At 34.7% G+C, this 27,000-nt stretch overlaps 2 protein-coding genes across 4 annotated transcripts; one reads left to right on the top strand and one right to left on the bottom strand.

Annotated features, from left to right (window-relative positions):
- Nucleotides 1-1,102: 1,102 nt before the first annotated feature.
- On the bottom strand, nt 1,103-7,529 carry LOC145579447 (protein GID8 homolog). Of its 3 annotated transcripts, none has more exons than XM_081636693.1 (7): nt 7,403-7,529; nt 7,107-7,181; nt 6,710-6,869; nt 6,489-6,595; nt 1,915-2,046; nt 1,604-1,760; nt 1,103-1,460 (listed from the first exon to the last, which is right to left on the bottom strand). In XM_081636693.1, exons 2-7 carry the CDS (start codon nt 7,155-7,157, stop codon nt 1,339-1,341), a joined length of 729 nt encoding a protein of 242 aa, XP_081492819.1. In that variant the 5' UTR covers nt 7,158-7,181; nt 7,403-7,529; the 3' UTR covers nt 1,103-1,338. The 3 variants fall into 3 exon arrangements, with proteins under 3 accessions (XP_081492819.1, XP_081492820.1, XP_081492818.1); XM_081636694.1 differs by having other exon boundaries at nt 7,107-7,130; nt 7,403-7,528; XM_081636692.1 differs by having other exon boundaries at nt 7,107-7,196; nt 7,403-7,418.
- A 2,366-nt stretch (nt 7,530-9,895) lies between these two features.
- Nucleotides 9,896-26,608, top strand: LOC145577422 (helicase-like transcription factor CHR28). Its single transcript, XM_081634847.1, has 11 exons — nt 9,896-10,451; nt 13,074-13,158; nt 15,050-16,239; nt 16,847-16,918; nt 18,039-18,116; nt 18,223-19,054; nt 20,723-20,853; nt 22,856-23,077; nt 23,982-24,593; nt 24,924-25,133; nt 26,198-26,608. The coding sequence occupies exons 1-11, from the start codon at nt 10,239-10,241 to the stop codon at nt 26,300-26,302; spliced, it is 3,750 nt and encodes a 1,249-aa protein (XP_081490973.1). The 5' UTR covers nt 9,896-10,238; the 3' UTR covers nt 26,303-26,608.
- The last annotated feature ends 392 nt before the right edge of the window (nt 26,609-27,000 follow it).

Raw genomic sequence — 27,000 nt, 5'->3', positions numbered from 1 at the left:
GACCGACTGGTAGTCTACAACAAACACAGGTGAGTAGCTGTGAAGAAGCAGAGAAATCAGTTGGGTAGTGGGGCCCTCTATATATTCTCTTATTGAGAATTCAGTGGTTTGTTTTGTGGTGGTTTTAAGTTACTTTCAACCTTGTGCTAAAAAGCATTAATTGGGATTTTTTTTGCCAATTGTTTTACCGCATAAAACTCGGGTAATATTTGGACAAGTAGTACTAGAACAGCAACAGTCTCTAGTTTCTACTGTAGTAAGTATGTCTTATGATCTCATCCATCACCAAATCTACAAGGAATCCATGTTTTCTTGCTCGAATGACAGGTTTCATCATTATTTTTATGGGAACCTGGAAGTTTATCATTGCTGAATAAATCATTCATCATCAACAGTGATCATTAATTCTTGGTAAAAGATACTCCGTCTCTAATATGAGTACTTTTAATACGGAGTAATTCTTAATTCTTATTTGAACAATGATTATCTCAAAAAAATAAAATAAGGCTAAAACTAAGGATCTCTTATATTCAGTTTCAGTTTCTAATTTCCTTCTCTCATAAACAATTCAATTCAGCTCAGTAAATGAGAACAGACCCTAAGAGACGGAAGGATTTATGTCATAACATCGAAAATAGGTTCCTCCTCCGGTCTAGTAATCTACTTCAAGGGTACAACCATACAAGTATACACCGTACTTTGTAACCACACTTCTTACACAATTGAAGAGTGTTCCATATCCTTGTGGCTCAGATCGTGCCATTGGGTGTGACTTTTTGCTTGGCTCAAGCCAACTCATTGCCATCTAGGGCATGATATTCAATGCATTACTTGACGTTGGATTGAACTGCGAGAGGTTTTTAATCTTTCCTTGTCACATAGAAAAACTCAGCCTTATTGAACAACTCAAGTTGGCAATCCAATTTGCAACTCATGATAAACTCAAAACGTCTTCAAAGTGTGAAAGCATGGGATGTATGTCGTAACAGTAATTTCCAGCAGCATGGGATGAATGTCATCAACCATAAAGGTGATTTTTCTATGGACATCAATAAGCTCCTATTTAGAAATGATAGTTGATTTAGGGAGTTATTAGAAACAAAATACATTAAAAGCACTGACATTAATGAATTATCATCTGTGCAATGGGCAAGGGCTCAAAAGTCACTGAAAAGCTTTAAAGAGAGATGGAAAAAATGGTCCTAACTATTAACAATATATCCAAGAGGAAAGACTAACAACTAAGTCTTTTCAGATTACAAGCTTGAATCCGAGGTACGATAAGCTTGACTTTGTGATACAAGCTAGAGGGAGATAGAGCATCAACTTGCACACCTGTTAAATGGCAGGGTCTTCCAGCTTGGCAGACGACAAATCGTTTATTCGAGGATAAGAAGCTTTTTCATCAAGTTGATTTTGAGCCCATATAAGCATTTTCAATAAGCTTGGTAGCTTGGGATCTGGTAGTGAAGACCATTATTTGTAACAGGTATATCAAACAAACACAATGAATCAGAAATTGAAAAGAAATAACATGATGGCAGTAAAGTATCGAATTTGTAAAAACAGAGAGAGAGAGATAGATGAGCAAACTTGAGCATACCTTTTTCGTGACTCTGACTTGTGAGAATGGCAGCATTTACCTCACTGGCTGTCTTCAAACGTTGTGATATGTCCAGAAGCTCCCCAACTGGGCAGTTAGAGACATCTTCAAAGGCGAGGAGTGCAACAGTTCTCTCCAACTCTTCTAGGAAGCTTTGCTGTGATACATTTCATAATTCAATTAACACCATTAATAATGACAACACTATATATAAAGAGAAAAAGATGCAGTTCTGACATCTATAATGTATAAAAAAGACTATTTGAAATATGCACAGATGACAATTTTGCTTTAAGGAGACAAAGTAGTACATTTTCTTCCCCCCTCGGAGCAAGCTCTTCCTGAGCGAATTCCAAAGCCTCTTCTATCTTCCCATTCCTGATCAGTTCTATCAATCTTTGTTGTTGAAGATGGAAAAACAGTTGTGGGTTTGTATCAAGTATCTGCACAAGATATTATCAAGCAGAGCAGTCAGATCAACATATAGAATAAGGAAATGACTGAAAGTAAAGCTTGTGAGTTATGATCATATACAAATTTCAACAATTAGTCGTTTCTAACTATCATTAAACAAACAATATGGATTACTTGGATTGGGTGTGTACAAGTCTACTGCCAAACACCAACTCCGGGTTTTCTTTATGTTTGTCAGTGATCAACATCACAGTGAGGCTCCTCTGAAGGCAGAGTTCTTTGGGAAATATAACATATAGCCAAACAATCTACTGCAGCAGAGGTACTCATGAAGACAACTTGGCTAGTATGGAGTACTTTATACGTGCTGAGTAATATATGGCAAAAACTATGTGATGTCCACTAGTCCAATATAAGCAGGCAGCGACATGCTATCTAAAACAGAAAAGTCATGGCCCAGTGGCCCTAACCAAACACATGGAGTAAACACCTAAAGCATGTCCTCCATCTACCTCTACTTTCAATTAAAACAAGCAAAATCTTTTGGAAGTGAAGCAGCTATGAAGAAACAGAATAGTAATGATAAGCTGCTCATTCCTAGTAATGTCCTGCTACTGGTATAACGGTAGTGACTTGTTAGTTACTTAGTTGAATAAATTAAGTGCTTTTGTAATGCTTACTGCTATCGAGCACTTACAGGTAAGATTCATAGAGCAAAAGCAGTTGAATACTGATGATAAAGCTAGACTGAAATACTTGGAAGTTGAGGACAGACCTGATTTAACTTAAAACTCAAGCAAAGCTACCAACTTGGTTAAATTTCGACTCAAATCAAGCTTGACTCAAGCTCACACTCCTCCACAAGATGATTCAAGCTACCCTACCATCTACCTAATATGATCACTGATGCATGCTAAAAAGATTGTAAGTCTGGACATTTTTCATTAACTGTACGTCTGGGAACTCATACACTGATACTTGTGGGGATTAGTCATTAGTAAAAGATATTCAAACTGAAACTGAGGGTTCCCAAACAAAAAAGAAAAAACAAAAACAAAGGCTCATTTGGTATGCAAGGGGGAAAAAACTTTATAATAAAATCTTGCTTTAAAACGCTTACTAAGACTAAGATTAGTCTTTTCTAAAACATTAAGATTCAGGCAATCCACCCAAGTTAAAGAGTCTGAAATAAGTATACAACCGATTCTATTGAGGATAGACATAGTGTGGCAATCTCATTAATATATTTTTAAGATAAAGAATTTATGGGTCAAAACTTCAAGAAGGTAATACAACATTTGAAATTGTGAGTAGAGATGGAGATGGGAAAGTGGTCATGCCCGGCTCCAAAAATCAGGAAAAGATTGCATTCTTGTGGCTAAATAGCTAGGATTTTCATAAATAAAATACTTAATTGAAGAGGATTACATCAGTGTCATCAAAGAAAACAAGGTGAGATGCTTAATATATTTTCTGACACAAAAAACAACCTAATGGAAATGAATCGCTACACGTTTGGCTATCCCCAATCACTTCAACGAGGCCAACAAAGTAGTTGATTTATGGCTTATTATGGGCATCAAATGTTCCTCCCTCACTGTCTGGTTTGATACGACAGATGTAATTCTTGTTTCCATCACTTGTAAGAGTTTTTTCAATTAAGGCTTACATTCAGGTCTAACCTAGTTTTCTCTCCTTAAAAAAATACAATCATGATGTTGATGACAGCAACAAAGAAAATGAAAGCAGCAATGAACAATAATACATTACATACAACGGAGAGGAAGGTAAGGTCTGCCATATGAGAGAGAAGACAAACTACAAGCACATAAAAGTTGGATTGGTCTTGGACCATTGAGAAGCCATTAGGGCTTAAAGTCTAAATAAGTGAGCATGCCTAGTGAAATATGTTACTTGACTATTCATTTAACCTCAAGTTTAAAAGCATGGGATGTATATGCCGCAACTGTATTTTCAGAAGTATGGGAATGTCATCAACCAAAAAGGTGATTTTTCTACGGACATCAATAAGCTCCTATGCAGAAATAATAATGGCCTCCTTTATCACTAAAAATCACTAATAGCATTTAGCAACTTCGTATATTACTAATAGTTTATTTAGGAAGTTATTAGAAACAAATACATTATAAATCTCCAAAGAAAGCCAGTAAATTTCCACAGAACAGCACCAAAAAAAATTAAAAGCACTGACATTAATTAATTATCATCTGTGCAATGGCTCAAAAGTCACTGAAAAGCTTTAAAGAGAGATTGGAAAAAATGGTCCTAACTATTAACAATATATCCAAGAGATAAGCGATAAGATTGACTCCGAGATACAAGCTAGAGAAGGATAGAACATCAACTAGCACACCTGTTAAACGGCAGGATCTTCTAGTTTGGCAGATGACAAATCGCTTATTTTAGGATAAGCAGATTTTTCATCGAGTTGATTTTGAGCCCATTTCTGACACAGTTTCGTGTTCAATTACCGACTCGGATATATTACGATAAAGTTTCATGATTTACTCTCTTTCCTACCATTTCTTACACAAACCTCACATGCTTTCATCCCTCTCCTACCCTCCCTGGTTTTTGTTGGTATGTTAACAAACAAAAAAGTAAAAATGCATACAAACTAGAACTATTTTTTGCCTCATTTCCAAATTTTGGAATTAGAGCTCTAATCCCAACCATTTTCCTGAAAATATTTTAACAGTAAAAAAGTTTCTCAAAGAATAAAGACAAAATTAAGTATTACATATCATATAAGGGTTGCAGACCTGACTAATCCAAATTTTTTGATGCTGGAAGTATGATTGTAAGAATCATTTCATAGCAGATATGGGGAAACATCCAAGTTCAGGTATGATAAAAATAAACCCAATATAAATCTAATTTTGAATCAACAACTTCACACTCTTCATTTATCACCCACGTACATCCCAATGGTCCTACCAATAGCATCTACAGAATAATGTCTGGTGAATGGAATGCACACCACTTGGTCCCAACTAATAACAGCATATAAGTAATACTTCCTAGGGACAAAAAGGATACATCCAAATCTCCACTATCATTTCCCTCAAGGACATAGCACTGTGTCGAGACTCATGCTGCATATTCTGGTCTAGTGTTCACTCATAGAAAAACTTGTCCCTGTCTTGATGATCGCACTTTTTATTAATAAGAACTAACATTGAGCAGCCAAACTATTGACAGGCTTTAAGTAAAATAAGTGCTAAATGATAAGGTACATAGGTTGTCTAGGTATTAAACACCCAGAATTCTTTACTCGATATTCCAGGGTCAATCTAAAGTCATTGGAGATGAAAAAAGGCTATTTCTATATTTCTATGATTATTTCTCCAGTTTCATGCTACATACTTGGTCACAATCGCCCCAAGGGTATGGGCAAGAACTCAAACGCTTTGATAATCGCAATTTAAAAGCTGCATGAAAAACGAAATGAAAGAAGGGAAATTTTGAACAATTGAACCAAAGACACTTAGCCAGTGCCTCAACTTATCCATTAATACAAGGCAAGTGTTCAAAGGAATTCTTTTCCATTGCAAGCCTAAGTGAAAATATCTAAGACCATGCTTTGCCATAATGCCCAAGAACCCTTAAGAGAGTGCAAGAAGTGGAAGAAACATGTTCAAATGGCCTATGGAAGTCAGTGGGACCAGCTTATATAACAGGATGATAGAAGGGCTTGTTACAATAAGTAAAGACTACAAGTTAGTCTTCAATAAACTAATTATATTTGCAACAACAATTTGCTTTTACGAATACACTGATAACTGATAAGACAGTACAAGACCAAGTAGGTGTACCATTTACATTATACAAAAATAGTGGCACAAATGTGCAAGAAGTTCAATTTGAACTTGGTGACACACATTATAGAATAGATGAAAACATCAAACAAAGTTGATAGAGAGCAGAGAGACCAATGAAAGGCTAGTTGATAAATTGGTGCAGCCATGCAGGTGCAAAATAGCAACAAAATATGTACCAGCGTGTGAGCTCATTACCCGTACCTGACCAAGTTCTATTTTAGATTGATACACACCGTATGGGCAACAGGCCGTTGGTAGCTAACAGCTATCACACCGCTCTCATAAGCACTTACTTTAGATTATCAATTTTATCAATATTTAAGCTATATGAAACCACTAGGCACAAAATTTTAACTTAACCACATTCAGTCTCAAGGATCTCATCAATCACGCCATCCCGAAGCAATAACCTTGTGTAAGTCAAGAAGATGAAGGTACAGATGAACTAACAGATCTTGATAACAATATATTAAAAGGACATGGGGGAAGCATCACCGCCAACTATCACGCAAATTGACACACTGAATTGAAAAGACAGGGTTTAAACTAAAGATATCCTTCTATTGAAGAACAAAGAAATAAAAAGAAATCAAAATGATGAGCTATAACAGCTATTTAGGTGCACTAACCTCCGGATTCAAATCATTAACTTTCTCAATAGCGTCCTCTACATTTCCACACTGTACAGCCTTCTTAACCGCCATTCGATCTGTGATCGTTGCAAGATCAATATCCGCTACGCATCATTAAGGAAATGCAAACTGAAAAAATGTCATGATACAAAAAAGGAAAAAGTAACAGAACCGATACAACATCATAATGTATAAATTACAACACAAAGAAAGGATACGCTCGGTTCCGGACTCCGAACGAAACTTCTCCGCAGCATCAACATAACCCTCAGTAACAAGAAAATTCATCACTAATTTGTTCATATCCTCCTTTCTAATCTTTACATCATTAAGCTTTCTCTCCCACTCTTCCTTTGTTATCACTTTTTTCGATGTCGCCTACACACAACATAATCTTATCAATCAAAATCAATCGACTCGATAAACCAAAAACAACAACAAAATCTTATCAATCAAAATCAATCGACTCGATAAACCAAAAACAACAACAACAACAACAACAAAATCTTATCAATCAAAATCAATCGACAAGATAAACCAAAAACAACAACAGAATCTTATCATAATACAATTCAGACTGCATAATACTGGAAAAAGAGAAGAGTAGATGATTACCATGGATTCCTGGATGTATGCAAGCTGACGAACAACCCAAAATATTGACATCAGTTATAATACCTTCAAATTCATCTGAAAATCAAAGAACTAATCCTACTAATTACCCTATATCATATCAAGAAAAACACTAGTATCATTGATATTGACTCAATTGTGAGAATTAAACATGAAAAATTAGGATGAACAGTGATTTTTCAGATTTTCTAGTGTAATTAGCAGATGCATTGCGAAAAATTAATCGAGTAAAACCAAACCCTAGTTCAAAGTTGGAAGATGCAAGAAGAGAGAATTACCTAAAGTGAGTGATTTTTTTATTCGACTTTCGGGAGATTCGGCGATTTTCTGAACGATTTCGTCGGCAAAGTTTGATAATCGGAATCGTTGATATCCTTTTCCTCTCCGTATTTGGTTGGAGTAATTTAACATTTTCGTCTCATATTATTTACAATGATTTGAATAAAAATTTGTGTTTTTTTTTAAGCTATGTTCCTAAGGTAATTCAGTTTATAAGGTGTAATCATACTTTTTTAAATTTTTAACTTGTGCCCTTTAATTCACTATCATTAATGTATAGTACCCTCCTAGAAACTTTCACATCACCTAAAGTTAACTATAAATTTAATAAATAATAAAATGATAAAAGGTAAGAAAATGATAGGAGAAAGAAATTTTGGCCACTGCAACTCTAATAATGAAAACTGAAGCCACGAAATCACACTCTCATTTAACTTTAAAATAACTAATAAGGGTATATTTTAGTATTGATATAAGCAGTTTAAGGGCATAGCTTAGAAACTTGAAAAAGTACGGTACACCTTAGAAACTCGACTACCTTATGGGTGTATAACTTAGAAAACCCCTAAAAGTTTTGCTTGATAAAGAGCTTTTTAGAAACATTTTAGCTTATGGAACATTATTGGAGGTTTGACTAATTGACTATTTAAAAGACTAATTTGGGTGTTTGGTAAATAGCTTATTGAAGAACTTTTTTAGAAAAAGTCATTATAAGAGCTTTTTACAATTAGGTTATTGGAAATTAAATACACTGAAATAGCTAATATAATAGTTATTTACCAAACAAATTCATATAATCAACTATTACAACTAGCTAGTCAAATAAGTTAATTTAACCGGGTAGTCAAACCAGTTAATATATTCAGCTAAAAACAAAGCAAAAGTGTTAGTGGAAAGTGTTTAATCATTGCAAAAAATAAGATCACATTTTTTTAGGTAAGATTAAGAGCCTTATCGGACTAAAATCTCTTGCAGATCAATCCGGCTCACGTTAACGGACTAGTCAATCTGGCCTTATTATCATTAATGAGGATTGAACCACCTGAACTAGACTTGGTTCGTATTTGTTAAATTGAGATAAGATAACTTGGTGAAGGAAATTGGGATGGAAGAGATAAGGTTCCCAACCGTATTGTGTTGTGTCATGTCATGTCGTGTCGGATTCATGTTCAAAAACAAATGGCTCAAAGACCTCAACACTTAATTATCTATGTATATAAAAAAAATGTCATGCTCTATAAACTCGTTTAAATAAACATATTCCATCAAAAGTGTTTGGCTTTAATTAGTTTTACACATGTGGTTCATGTCGTTTTTATGGTATACTAAAAAGAACGTGTCTGATTCACAAAAATATTATCATCAACTCCATAAAATTATTCAGTCAATTTTCTTAGAAATTGTCTTGCTTTTATACTTCGTATTGTATATTTCAATAAAATAATAACTTATTCTTTTATACTTTCCAATTAGTAAGAAAATGAAATACAAATTAGAAGTACTTTATAACTACCAAGCAAGATTTAACTCATCCGGTAAGAATTTCTATTTTAGATCTTAGGGGCATAGGATACAAATCTTTTTATAAGGATACTTGGAGATGGCCTAGTGAAAATCCCCTTACTACCTCTGCCTCGTACATCCAATTATCTAATCACCTTATCTATCTCTTATACTTCCATGTATTTAAACAATATTAAATTAAAAAAATAAAAAACTGTGAAAGTCGATGAATGATTATGGTCCTTCTTTGGACCTTTAAAAAATTTAAAAACTTAAATTCTCTAATGAGGTGAATCAAGTTTATTTCTTAGACCACTAATTGATACATTATTGGAAGACATCTAAAAGACAAACAAAATAACTCTTTTACTCGTGAATTCTTAAACACCCATATTAATTAAAAATAATTAAGTTCAAGATGTCTACCAAACAATTTTCGAGAGATAGATTAATTAATCAAAACATATCCTCTTCCATTATATATCCTTTGTGGGGAAACATATACCTTACTCTTCCATTTTTTTTTTTTTTTTGGCAACATATCCTCTTCCATTATATATCCTCCTTTGTTCACCAAGTCTCACACAGTCACACTTGAGATCAAATTCCACCAGAAACTCATTACGGCTACAACTTTCCTTATTTTTCTCTCAATTCCATACGAATCTTGCCCACTAATCAAACCGGGTTGATCCATGATCCATAATTCTATATAAACTCATCCAACATTAAAATTTCATATCAATCCGACAAGGCCACAATCAATCAATTTCCACTTTCCGCCATATGAACACACACTTCTAAAAAAGGAGTGTTAAAAATCACGTGAAAACAAACACTTTGACCAAAGAAAAACCTACTATCATATACACGCCAGCCAATATGAGCTCAACCAAAAATTAAAGACCGACTTCTCGTTTATTTTGATCATTTTTTTTTTTTTTTTTTAATCTCCCTTAATTTCCGCCTCTCTTCTTCTTTTTTCTTTTATTTTTATTTTTATTTTTATTTTTATTTTTTCAAAAATCAACGCCTTATTTTCCTTTTTTATTTTTTTCCCCACTAACCCCTAAAAATAAAAATAAAAACAAAAAAATAAATAAAGTTTGTATATCTCTTCAAATTACCCGAAACCCCTAAGAAATTTCCCACCCTAATTCTCACACTCCGCGTTAAAATTCTTCGTCATATTCTTATGGAAATACAATTTTGATTTCGATTAATCAATTTTGTTCATGATTATCAATTCTTGTTACTTTTTTTTTGGGAATTTTGGATTGATTGAACAATTGATTGGATTTGCGTCGGAGAATTTTGTTGTATGATTTTCCGATGATGATGGCGGCAGCAGGGCAGCAAGAAGGTTTTAATTTTGGGTTGATGAATAACAGTTTCAACGATTTCTCTCATGGCGGCGGCGGCGCCGGTGGTGGTGTCGGTGGTGGTGGTGGTGGTGGGAATGATGATGATGATTTTGCTATTGATGCTGATGCTTTCTTTAGTATTCTTGATGAAGATGATAATTCCGATCATCTACCTTTTCCGGTACGTTTTTGTCGAGTTTTCGGGTTTTTTTTTTGTTTGATTTGATTAATTTTGTGGAATTTTGACCCTTGGAGAACTTAATTTTATAGAATTATAGTGTTTTTGGTTATAATTAGGAATATTTATGTTTTTTTTTTTTTTTTTGTTTATAGTGTTTAATGTTGCTTGGTTTTGAGTATGAATCGAAAAAGTTTGTTTTTTTGGAGGGTTTGATGTAGTGGGAGAATTTGGTAAGAGACATAGGTATGAGATTTTTGGTGGGTCTGCTATATAATTTGGAATGCGGTTAAGGTGAGCGTACATGGAGTGGTGGATTTTTCGTTCCACGAGGACCAATTATTCGCGTGGAGCATTTGCAATTTAATTTGTGATTTGGGTGAGAATGCTTAAGGATCTGTCGTATGAGCTTCTAAAGAGGGGAATTTTGAGTTGATTGGACGAGGGAGCTGCTGAACACTGGTTTGTGATCAGTGTCCATGTAACAGTTGTGTGAATATGATTAGTGGAGGTGCAAATTGTGCAATAATCTTGGGTGATTTCAATTTGAAGTGATTGGGGGTACAAGGATCACGCCTGTTATAAAGCTTAAGCCATTTTAAGCTTCCTCTTCATCATAATAGAAGGCGAGTGTTTCGTGGCATGATGGTTTAGTGAGGAGAAGACTTTTACTTAAGGATGGAGTAAGTGCTGTGGTCTTACTGTATTTAGTAGATTAACTAAAAAAATAACTGATGATATGCAGTAATCGATCAGTAGCATTGATACTTGATTTTAGCTAAAAGAATCATGGAAGGAGAAGAGTAGCTATTTGAAGAATTCGTAGAATCAGGTTGGATTGTACAAAGCTACCTGATTGTACAATATAGTGTTGTTGATCTTTGCTGCAATCTAGATTGTACAATATAGTGTTGTTAATTTTAGGAGAATTTTAAATCTTCTTTCTTATCCTCTCTTCTTAGGTGAGGGAAATAATAGTTATTTAGAAACTTTCCTTATCCGGCGAACTAGTTCTCGTCTTTTTCCACAGCTATGTAAGATTACTTTCTAATTTTATTCAAGAGAAGCAATGATCATTTTTTGGTGTCACCACATTACTTGTTTCAATAATGATGCGCATCCAAGTGTCAAAAAGTAGATATCATATTTCCTTGCCTCAAGATATATGCATCAAATGTTTTCAATATTATAATCACAACCATTTAGTAGTTTAATCTTTACCTGAAAGATTGCAAAATTTTTTCTTGGTGATTCCCTTCTAGTATATTTCTGAACACTGACACACACACACAAACTCCATTTTCCTGGCTCCTACCTTTCACCATTCTGCTCTCAAATATTCTTCAGATTCCTCAACTCTAAAAAACAAGCTTGTTATCACCTTCAGCATTGTGGAAGCCCCTGTTGTTTGATAAGGCTCTTTTATTGACATTATTGTGGTCAAATCTAGCCATGGTGGTGACCAACTTGTCCACGTATGGCCTAAACACACATCATAACAATTAGGCCTTATATAGATTTTAGTCATTGAAAGCAGTGTGGTCTTGTGGTGAAGGATATTAGGATATTGCATACTAGTGTTGCTGGGGAGTGTAGGATTGAGACATCGAGACAAGGAAATTATAGTCACTCTGGAATGTATTTTTTTGCACTGAGGAGATTTGCTGATGGGAATTATTATTGTTTGGAATATGATTTTTTAACTTATACACTCTAATTAAGGAGCTGAAGAAAAAGATTTAATAGCCCTTGTTTAAAACATTGTCAGAAAGCTGAGTAATGATATACTTGACCTTTTTCAATCATCTCGGTTGCCAATGCATAGCTTCAACCGTTATAATTTGTAATTTTCAGTGAATAGAATATATGAATGTGTGGTGTTTTGGTAGTACTTTACTACTTTATGAGACGTTCTACATTTCTACGTGATCTGAGGAGAGGTGAGTATGAGAATAGTGTGAAAGTCATGCTGGATCAATTTTTAAAAAATTGGAGGAAGTGTTTGACAGACAAATTAATTACAATAAAGTACATAATAGGAAAATTTGACATTAGTAGATTGGTATTGTTATGTGATGACTAATTTATTTGTAATCTATTCTGATGTGCTACTCTAGGCTGACTTTTACCTAATGATTATATGGAATTATTGTATAACCTAATGAATATATATGACTTTTACCTAAAAGATTATTAATGCAAGTGGAAAATTTTTTGTGTAAAAATTTAATTGAAATTAACTAATAAACGTATAATGTAGTCACAATTTGCTCCAAGGTGTATTTGCAATTTATTACTTTCTTCAGATTTGAGCGTTACATTTGATTTTTTGTGGCTCTTAAAGCCACACCTTGACAGTTTGGGTGCTTTGCTTTTATAGTTTAGTATTTAAAAGACAAGTAAATTACGAATAATTTTTTGAAAGGAACTCAGATAGTATATTTGCATGTTTTGCATCAAAATACTGTTTTTATTATTTAGTGTCGAAGTTGGCGAACTTTGACTCTTGGCTTGAGAGAAAATGTGTAATGCTTTTTCAGAACCAAAGTAGCTTCTGTTAAAATTTCTTTGGAGCATCCACCTCCTTCTGATAGTTGTTAAATCTAACCGCGAGCTACTGTGCAGGTGGATCCATTTTATCCATCAACTGATAATACCCAGGAAAGTGGTTCAGCTGTACTTGCCAACGATTGTATGGATGTATTAAGAGGTGAGTTATTCGACTTGTATGCCTATAGCTCATTTGTTTACAATCATCAAATTTTTTACTCCATGAAACTCAATTTTGATATGATCTGAGATATAATCAATAAAATGTGTAATGCTTCATTTTGGGCGGCATTTGTGTAATATGTAAATCACTGTTACTGCAAATTGGTTTTATGAACTGAGATAATCGTTGGGTGTTTCTTCCTTTTCAAGTATGTTGTGATTAATAATTTCCACCATACTAAAGAAGAGATGCAATGACCTCTTTGACTGGTCAACATCTGTTCTGACCAGCAGTTTTTGCAATTTTGATCCGGTATATATTCGATTGGATCTAGACAAACTTTCTACTTTGATATGTCATAGCATGGATGCTTTCTTTGTTCGAAACGTTTATCTACTAAATTTATGTTTCGAAAATTTCTTAGAGTATCCTTATTTATAATCCATTTTGGATCAACCTTTTCTCTTCCACGAACAAAAGAAATCATTTCAACAGAAGAGGCAAATAAGTCCCTCTCTTCTCATTCCTTTCTATGTTCTCATGACCTGTTTTTCTGTTCAAGGGAGGACATGATCAATGATTATGGGGCTGCATGGTCTTCTTTTTTTTTATTTTTTTTATTTATTTTACGCAAAACTTTTAATTTAGGGGTGATGATTGTTAACACAAATTTGTAAACTCTCTAGTGCTGTGTACATTTTAATCTTGTTGTAATTGGTACATTACCTTTATCTTGACGTCTTTTGTTCAGAAACTAAGTGTGATTTAGGTTGCTATTGTGTGGTTGTTGATTACTTCATGGCAATTGCCACAGTATTTTTAGGGATATATTTGGAAAAACTTTTTAATCAATTATGTATTTTGACATGCATACACGCGTGCACACACAAACAAATTAGCTCTCCTGTTTCTTATTTTAGGAACATACTTATTTTTACTTTAAAGAGTTTAAATGCCTAGAATTTCTCATGCAGTTCTATAATCTGTTCATGTCAAGTTATTTTACTGGAATCATGGTTTGATAGGCTCATTATGACTTCATATGCTCTAAATGCTTAGTTGTCCAGTGGAACTACTCCCTCCATTCTGCAATAGATAACATGAAGAAGTTGGTCACAGTGTTTTAGGGCAGTTATAATGTTGGGGTATTGTTTTGGTAATAGACTAGTAGTATGAGAAAGATGTGATGGAAGATACTAGGTGATGTATGTCTTTTTTTTTTGGTTGATGAGATAGAATGAAGATGTGATTGGAGAAAATGGAAACTTTTAAGTCGAGGAGAAAGAAAACAGATGTGATTGGAGATAATGGGAAATTTTATGTTGAGGAGAGTGAAAAATGGGTGTGATTGGAGATTATAGGAACTTCTTAATTGAGGAGAGTGAAAAGGTTGTTGTGATTGGAGGTTGTGCCACTGTGGATAATCTCTATGCAGGAGAGTGAAAAAATAGATGTGTTCGGCGTTGATGGATCCATATCCTTAGATGTTTTTATAATGTATGTTGGGACCATCAAAAATGGGAAGGGTGTTATCTATTGCGGGGCATGAGGATAATTTGTGTCTCCAAATTATGGTTTGGACAGAACCACACAAAGGGTATTTATGGTAGTTCATGTCATAATTTTACCAGACAAATTGCTAAAGTAAAAATATAAGGTGGTTTGAGAATGAGAACAATATTAGGTGCCTTCTGCAAAATGTTAAATATTAAGTGGTCCCCTGCTAATTTCTCTCTCTCTCGCTTTTTTTTTATTTGTTGTTTTTGAGAACTGCTGTAGGATGGTAGATATTTCAAATTAAGGTGTTGACTGGTTCCAATTTGTTTTTATGTTTGATAGTGATGTAATTTCAATTAACCAATCATACTAATGAAGTTTGATTGTGTAGATTATGGCGCTGCAAGTGAAAATAGTGCTGATACAGTGGAGGCTTCGGAGCAACTTCCATATTCGTCTCCTCCTGAGATGGTACTAAGTGAAGCTAATGACACTTCATTCAGAAAAGATATTACAGTAGCTAATACATGCCAATTGCCCACCTTTGTCGAGACAGAGAGCTTTCCGATTTCTGCACAGGATTGGTACAGCATATATAAAATGTCTTCGGGATTTCCTGATCAGAATTCCCTTGGTGGTGTAAACTATGACATGATGTCAACAAACTTAGCAACGAGGGCTATCGTGAAGAGTGATTTAAATGATTCTCAGTCTTCACATCCATGGCCGGATACTAAAATAGCTTTAGAACCTCAAGTTGGAGTTGGGGATGTCACTGCTTCAGAAGTCCGTATGTATGATTTTTTTGATGGCAAGGGGCCTGAATCAATCTTCTATAGTAATCGTCCTGTTCAGCATGTTGACACCATGAATACTTTTGATAATAGTAGTAGTAGCACGACTACTGATGAGACTTCAGCTGAGCCATATTATTGGAGGCAGATGGACAAGTCATGTCTGAATCAAACAGTTGTTACAAAGGATGAAGTGAACGGCAAATTACTTACAAGCAATGGTTTTGAGTTCAAGCTTTCTGAAGCAAACAAAGGTCCATCAAGTGGATTTTCTTTTGGTTCTGGTTCTGGGAAGCTCCTCAGCTCTGCTGAAGCTCAGTACTCTGGCTTTGTAGCTGGTGGTCCCGCTGTTAAATATCAAAATCTCTCTAGTGGTGGCGATATAAGGAAGCCTAGGAAGGTGCAGCTTTTTGATGATCCAATGTATCATGCAGATATATTTGCCAAAATTGACAGTTCTTATTACAACACTGAAGGAGAGGTTGCTAAGGTTCAACCTGCCACTTTAAAGCTTAATCTATTGGAACGCACTCTTGAGGCAAGCCAAACTTGTTTGTCAGAAGGACGAAGTGACATTGATGACAGCAATGATTTGTGCATAATTGAAAATATGAGTGAGCCGGCACGGATACACCCTTATCCTGTACATGGAAAGTCTGTCATCCCACAGCCCACAACATTTCCTTCGCAGTGTTCAACATCCATCGCACCTTTTCATCAAATAGTTCCTAGTGGAACAAGATCGAGGGCAAGTGATGAACGCTTAATTTTTCAATCATTAGTGCAGGTATTTTCTGCCTTTTTCTGACTCGCTCCTGTTTGCTATGAGACTGATGTAATGTTCATTATGGATTGAAATTAGTGCCCCATATTGTTTACCACAGGATGCTCCTTTGGTTCGTTTCTTGGGTTATTGTCTGCTTTGGATTACGTTAAGATGATTCTCTGTTTGGATGGATTGACGAAATCCACATTGCTTATTTGCTTTGGTTTACTTAAGTCATGAAATCCCCAATTACTTGAATTTTTGATTTGGATTTTGGAATCATCAGTTGTATTAGTCTCTGTCTATTTTTATTCATTTATTTTGTTTTCAATAGCCGTCTTCTGTGGAATGATATGTGTAAATATGGTTATTTGTTCTGTGCATAACTTTGATATGATTTGTTTGCCTGTGCTCACTTTTGCAGCAAATAAAATTATGAAATAAAAGCCTGACTAAAAGCAAATGTAGATTATTGTTTTAAACCCCCTAATGTCCACAATTGAATGCTGTTAATACACTTTGTATGCATGTTGCTTTTAATTAATTTTGTGCATCCTTGCTAAAATAGCAGAATTTGAAGTTTTTTTTTTTTTAAAAAAAATTGTCTTCCCTTCTCAATATGCCACAGGATCTTTCACAACCAAAGTCAGAGGCGTCCGCTCCAGATGGCTCTTTAGCAGTACCTCTTCTGAGACACCAGGTTAGAGTTTTCATTATGTCTATCTCTGAAACTTTGAAATGTGTTTAATTGTTTACATGAATTTTGAAGTACCTCTTCTGAGACACCAGGTTAGAGTTTTCATTATGTCTATCTCTGAAACTTTGAAATATGTTTAATTATTTACATGAGTTTTGAAGGACCATCTCCTCAGCAGTTGATATATGAAAGTTTGAAAGGATTAATCATAGAGATGTGCATGATACCTTAGAGATGTATTATGTTCCCTCATTTCACTTTTGTGCTTTCTAATTTGCCTGTTTTCACTCTCCATTGCAGTGCTTATTTATTTATTTATTAATTTTTTTTAAACCCTCTGCACTTATTTTCTTAGATTTATGAACTCTATATCTAACATGTGACATCATCATCCGGGAAGGTTAAGATGTGATTGAGGTAGAATATATCTTGTATTTGTTAATATTTAGTATCTTAAAGATTGTTTATCTTAGCTAAAACCTCTTTTTTATTTAATTATTTATTTCTTTTATTCTTGAAGTATACTCCCTCGGGCCCCGGTTTTTCATTTTTACTTCTACCTCTGATTTTTTTTAGTTGCAACTTTGGGGTATTATTTGTGAGATATAAAATATTCCAAAGTTGCTACTAAAAAAATCGGGAGGTAGTATTTGTTTTTACGCACTTTTCAATGCAATGTTGTAAAATTACATCTTTTGAAACTAAAAATTGAGATGAAGCTAGTAAGATCCCACATGACTATGTTTGAATTACAAATAAATAGTTAAGGCATTGTTTTCAATTTTCAGTTCTTTGTCTCTGTAAAACTAATAGCTAATTATTGTTTTATTTTGTTTTTTTCTCTCACTTTTTTTAAACTAATTCAAAACCGAAACATATACAACACACCGTATATACAAAGTATACTTTGATAAGGATGACAATTAATTACAATAATTTAATATCTAAATAATATTCACTCTGCTACGATCTTGCTCTTTATCATGTTAGTGGCTACGATCTTTTTTTTGTTCTCCCCCTCCCTTTTTTTTTTTTTTTTTTTAATTTTTTTTTATAAAAATCTTTTTATGTTGTATTTGTATGTAGTATGGTTAATTGGTTACAATGGTGTGTCCCCCTGCAGCGAATTGCTTTGTCTTGGATGGTGCAAAAAGAAACAAACAGCTTGCATTGCTCCGGAGGAATTTTGGCAGATGATCAGGTGAGTCCTTGGTTTCTGTGGATGACAGTTGAAGATAGTATATGTGCCAGTTTCTTGGCAGTTATGAGCCATATCTGTTTTGAAAATGTATCTATATGTCAACCAGGGGCTGGGGAAAACAGTATCGACTATCGCTTTAATTCTTACAGAAAGACCTGTGTCTGCTGGGACATTGAAGGTAAAGGAACAAGGTGAGCCTGAAACATTGGATTTGGATGATGACGATGACAAGAAAAAGGGGAATAGTGTAATGTCTTCTTCAGTTAAGGGGAGACCTGCTGCAGGAACCCTTGTAGTGTGTCCTACTAGTGTCCTTAGGCAGTGGGCCGAGGAGCTTGCCAATAAGGTAACTAGCAAGGCCAAACTTTCTGTGCATGTTTACCATGGGAGTAACCGGACAAAGGATCCCTATGAACTGGCCAAATATGATGTAGTTCTTACAACATATTCAATCGTAAGCATGGAGGTCCCTAAGCAGCCCGTGGTCCTTAAGAATGGTAGTGATGGACGAAAATCAGAGGTGGAAGATGCATCCGCTCAATTTAATAGGAAGAGAAAGCAATCTTCAACATCTGATAAAAAACGTTCCAAGAGAGGAACAGACAATTCGTTGGTTGAATCCGCTGTTCATCCTCTTGCCAGGGTGGGATGGTTTAGAGTTGTACTTGATGAGGCACAGAGCATCAAGAATCACCGGACTAGAGTAGCCCAGGCCTGCTGGGGTCTTCGTGCAAAACGTCGGTGGTGCTTGTCTGGGACACCTATACAAAATGCAGTAGATGATCTCTACAGTTATTTCAGATTTCTCAAGTATGATCCTTATTCTGTGTATAATTCGTTCTGCTCCATGGTTAAGTGCCAAATCAGTAAAAATCCGACTAGAGGTTACCAGAAGCTGCAGGCTGTCTTAAAGAATATAATGTTGCGCCGCACAAAAGGTTAGCCTTCATGTATATTGATTTTGTTAACTCCTCTTTGACTTATTTTTTTTTATTAGAATGGAATAGGTTGTAGTTATTTTGAATGACATACTTCCGCCTTTTCTTTATTTGCAACATACCATTTTGGCAGGGAATTTTAGAAAGAAATAAGATTAAGTAAACAGACAAATTAATTTAATATAACTATTTTTACCTTTGGTAAGAAAATGTGTTAAGTTGTTACATTGAAAATTTTAGATTAATTTGTCCGTTTTATCTTTTTTCAATCACTTCTTCAAATCATGTGCCAATAAGGTGTGTGCTAGTATAGAAAAAGTGGAGGAAATATTATTTAGTCTTTCTACACATAGCTGCTGCCTGGTTTAGAAAGAAACTTAGGCGTTCATGTGTGTATACTTTTTGGTTTTTACTTTCTCTTGAATATTTGTTCATGATGCAACATCCAGTCAGTTAAAGTCTATTTGCATATTTATCAGAAATAGAATGTGTGGCAATTCGGATTAATGTTATTTATGTTGAATTTGCATGTAAGGATATCGTGAATTTATTGATTAACCACAATTTTGGGTGTGCATATGCTGGCTGTTATTTGCCACAATTAAAAAAAATAAGTTCTTAAGCCCAAAGGGACACCGAAAGAAGGGAAGAGGGGGGGGGGGGGGGGGGGAGGTTCAGACTGTCAATCTGTATACACAGAAATAAATGTAATGGCTCGAAAATACTTCTTCAGTCATTCTTTTTTTTCTTCCCGCCCTGATAGTTACAATTTCCTTTTTGGGAAATTTTTTCGAACTACTTGCTGCTATATTTTCTGTATCATGATTTGTTAGTTCCCCCTCAGTTGGGCCCCCAATTACCCTCTTTTGTCATCATCCACCCCAAATATCTTCTCTTTTGCTCATCACTTCCTCTCTCTTGCTTTTGTCAATTGTCACGGTGTAAGCAAAAAGAAAATTGTAACTAAAGAGGGAGTATCTAATGCTGCATGTTTTTTTGCCTGCCCTATCTTGGCTTTTTAATTTTTTTTTTTTTTTTAATTTCGTTAAAATACTACTGCCTCTTTCCCATGTCCTCCCTCTTTTTTCCACTGTTGTACACTTCTGCTTAGTAATTCAAAGATCTATGCAATTTAGAATAAACCAAAAATGGTGGGGTCCTTAGGTGAAAGGGTGTGGAGTGATGGATACAAATTTACTTAAGATTGAGAAAAATGGTTAGTGGGTTTATGTGATCCCTCTTGGTGCGACGTTGGAGTGTAGAAGAGGAAAGTTGTTTTTACCAAACTGTAAATAAAGTAAAAGTTAGTAGATTTTTTTTTAAAAAAGGAATTGAATGGAAAGTGCATAGAGTTTATAAAAAGGAAATAGAAAGTGAGGTTTTTTTTAAATACATATTAAAAATGTAGCAAAAAGTGAGCTGAATATTCCAGGGGGTACTGCATTAAAAAGGGTAGATTTAGAGAGTATACTTCACAGCTCTGTGTGTATGTCGAGTAATATTAATTGTGAGTATACTTTACAAGTAATATTGAATTTGTAGCTTAATCTGACAAGTATTATATCAAGGGACTAGCAAGTTTCTGAAAATTTACTTCCCGTACAGTTCTGATTGTAATCCTCGCTTGTGTATAGCTGAGCATCTTGTATTGCCTATTATATTCTCTAGGTACACTTCTTGATGGGAAACCAATTATAAACTTGCCACCTAAATCTGTAAAGCTGAAGAAAGTGGAATTTTCAGAAGAGGAAAGGGAATTCTATAGCAAGCTGGAGGCTGATTCACGGGCCCAATTTCAAGTAAGCATAATCTCAGAGCTCTACTTATGGTAATTTTTTGTTTATTGTCTAACATATAAAAGCACAAGTTTGTTGCTTTTTACCAGTCAGCTTATGCTTAGGAAACTCTTCTTTTGCATGTATAGCTTCATATGATACTCCATTTCGTGTTTTTCACTACTACGCAAAATAAAAAAACTATTAAGGTATCGCCTAATATGGAATGTTCGTTTTAAGAAAACTGATTGATTTAAATACAAAGTAGTTTTTAACCATGGAGAATATGGACGTGTTTGCAATTGTAGAATTATAGTAAGTGTCTTCATTATCTTGTTGTCTTAGCTGTGGAAAATTCAGGGTAAACAAACAGCCTTTTAAAATCTGCATTTCATAGTTAACACTTACCACCTTATATATATTTATCTATTTTTGGTCTAAACCACCATGTTTAAAGTCTACACCATGCTGTAATGGACTGCATTTAAATTTCCGTCAAATAGCTCCTTTTGTTTCCTTCCCCTGATTTTTATTTCTTTCACTTTGAGTTGTGATTCTACAACAAAAAGGCCTATATTGATTGAGCAGCATGCAGCAATTTATTTATAACCTATCATATGTCGAATTGTCGATAACAAATTTAGTGTTAATATTAATAAAAAGTAATGCCCTAATCTCATTCACTTGATATTGAGATCCTTGAAATACCAATAAAAAAAATGGTCATTAATTATTAATGAAGGGCGAAGTTCAAGTTTAGTTCTTGACCATTGCTCTGAGGAGAATATAAGAGTGAGAGACTATATTGCTACGTAGTACTTTTGACAAACAGTTCGATGGATTCTTTTACCAGGTGATATTAGCTTAAGAAAATTCCTTCCTCAGTTCTATTAATATTGCAACAAGGATGAAATTACGCATCCCAAAACACATTTTATATGCTAAATTTTTATAATTGTGTAAGAGTAAAAATTAAAAAAAGTTGATATTGTGAAAGTATTTTATGTGACGAATCCAACAAGATCCCACATGACTATATTTTGCTTAACGTATAAATCATATTATATGGTCAAACAAGAGTGATGAATAGTACAAAAAGTCCATTGTTGCAATTTTAATAGAACGGAGGAAGTATTTTACAAGGTGGTTGTTTTCAAGATGTGGATTTTAAAATTCTATAAGGCGGTTAATTTTAAGAGAAAAAGGCTACGCCTTAAAGACCCTTAATTTCATTCACCCTAGAATCTTTAAATGGAGCCTTGCTTCGGTCTTTTGAAGTTTGAACTTTAAACTGTATTTGTAAAGTTAAGGTGACTTGACATGGTTCACAGGAATCACAATTCTTTCCAGTTGTTGCTAGTTTCATTAGTCATCATTATGGGCATTGTGAATTTGTGACTACTGTCCTTAAGTTGTTATTGGTTGAATATCAGTAGTGATGGTTAAAAAACATCAAATAAGCTCTTTAGGCTAACCTTGAGCTCTTCCCTAATATGCTGGCAAGCTTGTTATATAAGTTATTTTATGATTAAGAGATTTGCAATTGTGCATTCCTAGCGGGAGCAGTGCTCTCTTTTGCATAGTCTTTTTGAAGCAATGCTCTTCTGAGTGTTCTCATGATTCAAGCACTCTCTTGGATTATTATTCATCGTGTGAGCGGCACACCTTTTGTTGTCTTGAATTCTTGATAGAGGGAGGGCTTTTGGCTCTGATGTGTTGTGGGATTAGTTCTTCATGCAATGAGTTTAAGTTTGGACAATCTGAAAGGCATTTATCTGCTGTGTGTGTTAATTGTATTTATAGCACTTTGCAAGAGAGAGAGAGAGAGAGCATTTTTCTAAGAGTAGAATAGGGTATATTAATTTTTTTCTACTGTAAGTATAAAAGTGTCTTTTTTGCCTTTGAAGATATTAGTGTTATTATTAATAAATTGTTGCTGCATAGGCTGTAGCCTTTTTATCTTTGCACGTTTCACTGTTCTGCGTTGCTGTTATCCATTTTTGTAATAATGAATTCTTGATTTCAGGCTTACGCTGACTCTGGAACTGTTAAGCAAAATTATGTTAACATATTGTTAATGCTCTTACGGCTTCGACAAGCATGTGATCATCCCTTTCTTGTTAAGGGTTATGATTCTAGCTCCGTTTTGAAGTCTTCCATTCATACAGCAAAGAAGCTTCCTCGAGATCGACAGATATCTCTTTTGAGTTGTTTGGAAGCGTCACAAGCAATTTGTGGCATATGCAGGGTATTTTTTCAATTTTGTTGCCTATCTTTTTCTACTTGTGTAGTACGACAACTGTTGGATACTAATAGTTTGAGAGATATTGTCCTCAACTATCTGAGAGCACAAGTGTTGGTTAGATTGCTAATTGTTCACCTCCATTGCTTGTGTTTTCAAATTTACTGTAGCTGACCCTCCATACTGCACTCTTACTCAGATGCCTGCCCAAACTCAATTATGTGTGTATGTGAGAGAAAGAGAGGAAGTGAGAGAGGGATTTTTACTATGCATGCCATACTTTATGGTAAACTTCCTCAAGTCATGTAGCCCATTTTATCAGATATGAGATTTGTATTTAAAGGGATGAGTAACTTTTTTGCAAGGTAACAAAGATAAACTTATGACTAGAAATGGAAACGGGATGGGGTAGGAAATACTTAAAGTTAAGAACATATTGGATGTATGCCTTTTTCCAGACAGAAATTGATGAGCTATATGCTCTATATGGGCTTAGATTGATTAACTCTTATTGTGTTCTTAGAGTCAAAGCTCTTTGTTGATTTTAATAAAATATTGTGGTAAGTGTTGTATCTTGATTTATATGGTCAATGATCAAGTTTTTTGGCATAGAAATTCGCCTATCATATATATTTTCTTAGGTCTATTTCATTCCCAAATCCCAATCCTGAATACCTTTTTTTTTTTTTTTTTTTACGTAGTTAATCACTTTTAATTTGAATGATTTATTTCCAATGTAGCTGACAGATCCACTATTCTGTTTACTATAGGTAATATTAGACTAATTTAAAATGGTTTATTTTGATTTTCTGCATTTTAAGTTTGTTGTGCAGTAGCTAATTATGTGTTTAAATCAAGTGCTTGACAAAATTTTAGTTGTTGATGCCACCAATCATTGAAAAATCTGCAGGATCCACCTGAGGATGCTGTTGTCAGTATCTGCGGCCATGTATTCTGCAATCAGTGTATTTCTGAGCGTTTTACAGCTGATGACAACGTGTGTCCTTCTGCAAGTTGCAAATCAGAGCTCAGTGCCTCCAATGTCTTCTCCAAAGGCACACTGAACAGCTGCCTGTCTGATCAGGATTGTCAGGAAGGCTCTCATATTTGTCCTGTTGCTGAATCCTCAGAACAAAAAGAGTTGATTGAACTTGGACCACCTGGCCGATTTGAGTCATCTAAAATTAAGGCAGCTTTGGAAGTTTTAAATTCACTTTCAAAACCCCATGTTTCTGTTCCTAGTGACGTTCCAAGCCAACCTGTTACTGATACCAGTCTCTTGGACAAATCCAATTCTGCACCCTTTGCCACTTACAGTGAAATAACCAATGCTACCAATGGTTTGGGTAATGGCAAATCTGTCATAAAGGAGAAAGCAATTGTCTTCTCTCAGTGGACAAGGATGTTGGATCTGCTTGAAGATTGTCTGAAGGAATCTTCTATACAGTACAGGAGGTTAGATGGAACTATGTCTGTCGCTGCCCGTGATAAAGCTGTGCAAGATTTTAACACTATTCCAGAGGTTTGCGACTATCTGGATCATTCATTTTTTATATGCTCTCTCAATTCTATCTTTTTTGTCTATTTCAAAAATTGACTTTTTAGCTTTAAAGTGAATAAATTTCTTAGAAAGTAACTGACCCAAATTGAATTGGTTGTATGCTCTTTCAGTGCAATTTTAAGAACTTTTTCTTTTTGTCATTTGTGGAAATGAATAGTATAATCACATGTATAGTCTGCAATTCTTAATCATCAACATTCAGCGGGATCTCACTCTTCTAGATTCTGAATTATTGGGGTTGAGTAATTTCTGGTTTCAATTTGTAATATTTTATTTTGTCAATATTTGCAGGTATCTGTTATGATAATGTCTTTAAAGGCAGCAAGTCTTGGGCTAAATATGGTGGCAGCTTCTCATGTTGTTCTTCTGGATCTTTGGTGGAACCCTACTACTGAGGACCAAGCAATTGACAGAGCGCATCGGATTGGGCAAACTCGTCCTGTTACTGTCGTGAGGCTGACTGTGAAGGATACAGTTGAAGATCGGATATTAGCACTTCAGGTATTTATTTTGCGTTCCAAATTGTAACGTTCCAAAATTTCTTTTACCGTGGATGCATTCTAAAAAGCAACTTTGTTTACTATTATAATTCATTCCTTGCAAATTTTGGGCTTTATTTTTCTTTGTTACGTGTCCTGTCTTCTCTGTTGTCTTTTCTGGCTGTATGTTGTTTTTTCTCTGGGCAAAAGGATTTTCCTACAGTGTATTTTGCTCATATTGGAACTCAATGTTACCAACAAATGTACATGTGCTAAATGATTAGATCACACATCTTTCATGTGCTCTAGAAGATGAATAATAATTCCTTAATTGGCTTGATGGTAAGTTTTCTTGTTCAGTACCTCAAGATACTTCTGGATATGTACCTGACCTAATAAAAAATAAAAAATTGGTGGGTGACATGCAATTTAGATTTGCATACTTAGGCATCTCATTCTCATTTGGAGCCTTTACATTGTTAGCCGTTTGTAATTGCAAAGCAGTGATCTCTTAAGAATTTTTTATTCTTTCTACATTCCTTGCTTCTCTGTGAGCAAAGGCTTGGTCGCAGTGAGGACACTTGTGTGCCATCTTCTAGTTGAAAGACTTTTATGAGGTTGATTAGTTGGAGACATGCTGATTATAAAGATTTATAAAGATGCATCAAAGCCGTACTTAGGTTGCTAAAATTTTCATTGCCTCCAAAATTGCTTTTGAAGGGGCTGAGGATGTTTTGCCTTTTTAATTGTTTACATTGTTACATTCTCTGCATCTATGACATGCCCAATTTTATCTTATTTTAAAAATTATTAACATAGCTCTGGTAGGCATTACAAATCCGTGGTTGAACTTCTAGTTTCAGCATTGATATTGGATTATTTGGAACAATTGATTATCTAGGCCAACATATGGATTTGATACTTGGGGATTGGCTTTGATGTGGGGTATCTTTCTTTTCATGTGACCGTTAATGGGAGAAGATTTCAGTTCTAATCATTTTATTTGCAAGATGAGTCATTGTACATATTGAGTAAAATGCTTTAATTTTATTCCTTTATTAATGCCATGTGAATTTTTTTGTACAGCAAAAGAAGAGAGAGTTGGTTGCTTCTGCTTTTGGAGAAGATGAAAAGGGTAGTCGCCAAAGTCGTCTTACAGTGGAGGACTTGACATACCTTTTCATGGCGTGACCTCAGTAGAGTTGTTTGGATATCTTATACATGTCGATCTGCTAACACCAGCGCATTCGTTTTTAGTTTCAAGAACCCCTGACAATAGATGACATCAATGAACAGAGTAGAAAGTTGGTTCTTAAAGAATATAGGGTATAGTACAGGATAGAAATGATTCATTTTTCAGTTGATTGGTCAAATGACCATGCTTCCGTGAGCATGCGATAGACTTGCCTTGTATAGCAGCATAGTTTAGCATGTTTAGCTTCGGACCACAGGGATAGTTTGGAGTTACATTTAATGAAATCTATTTTTTGTCTATTAGTACATTATATATTTTTTTTTATTAGCTCTAAGTTGCATTCTTTCATAGCCATGGTTATTTCAGGATTCTGGTTTCGTGCTATTGTATATATAAGTGTTTGCTGTTTCAAGCTCGAAGGCTGTGGTTCTTTGGGAGTATTGGATTACTTGCTAAGAAAATTGGTTCTTTTTTTTAATATCCCATAACTGTAATATCAAACAGTCTGAAATTATACTATTATTTACTTCATTTTTTTGTGTATTTGCGGATGGGTTTAAAATTGTAGTTGCAGACCCTCATGCCCTACAAAATACTTAGTTTGAGGAAGTTTTGTGGTGTCTGTCTCTGAATCTCACAAGTCACAACTTCAACCTTTTTGTAAGCTAATAAACCAAATTATTGTAAGCTAATA

Source organism: Chenopodium album, chromosome 14 (assembly GCF_948465745.1).
Source record: "Chenopodium album chromosome 14, dcCheAlbu1.1, whole genome shotgun sequence".
Taxonomy (NCBI): Eukaryota; Viridiplantae; Streptophyta; class Magnoliopsida; order Caryophyllales; family Amaranthaceae; genus Chenopodium; species Chenopodium album.
This window is presented reverse-complemented; position numbering and strand designations above follow the sequence as displayed.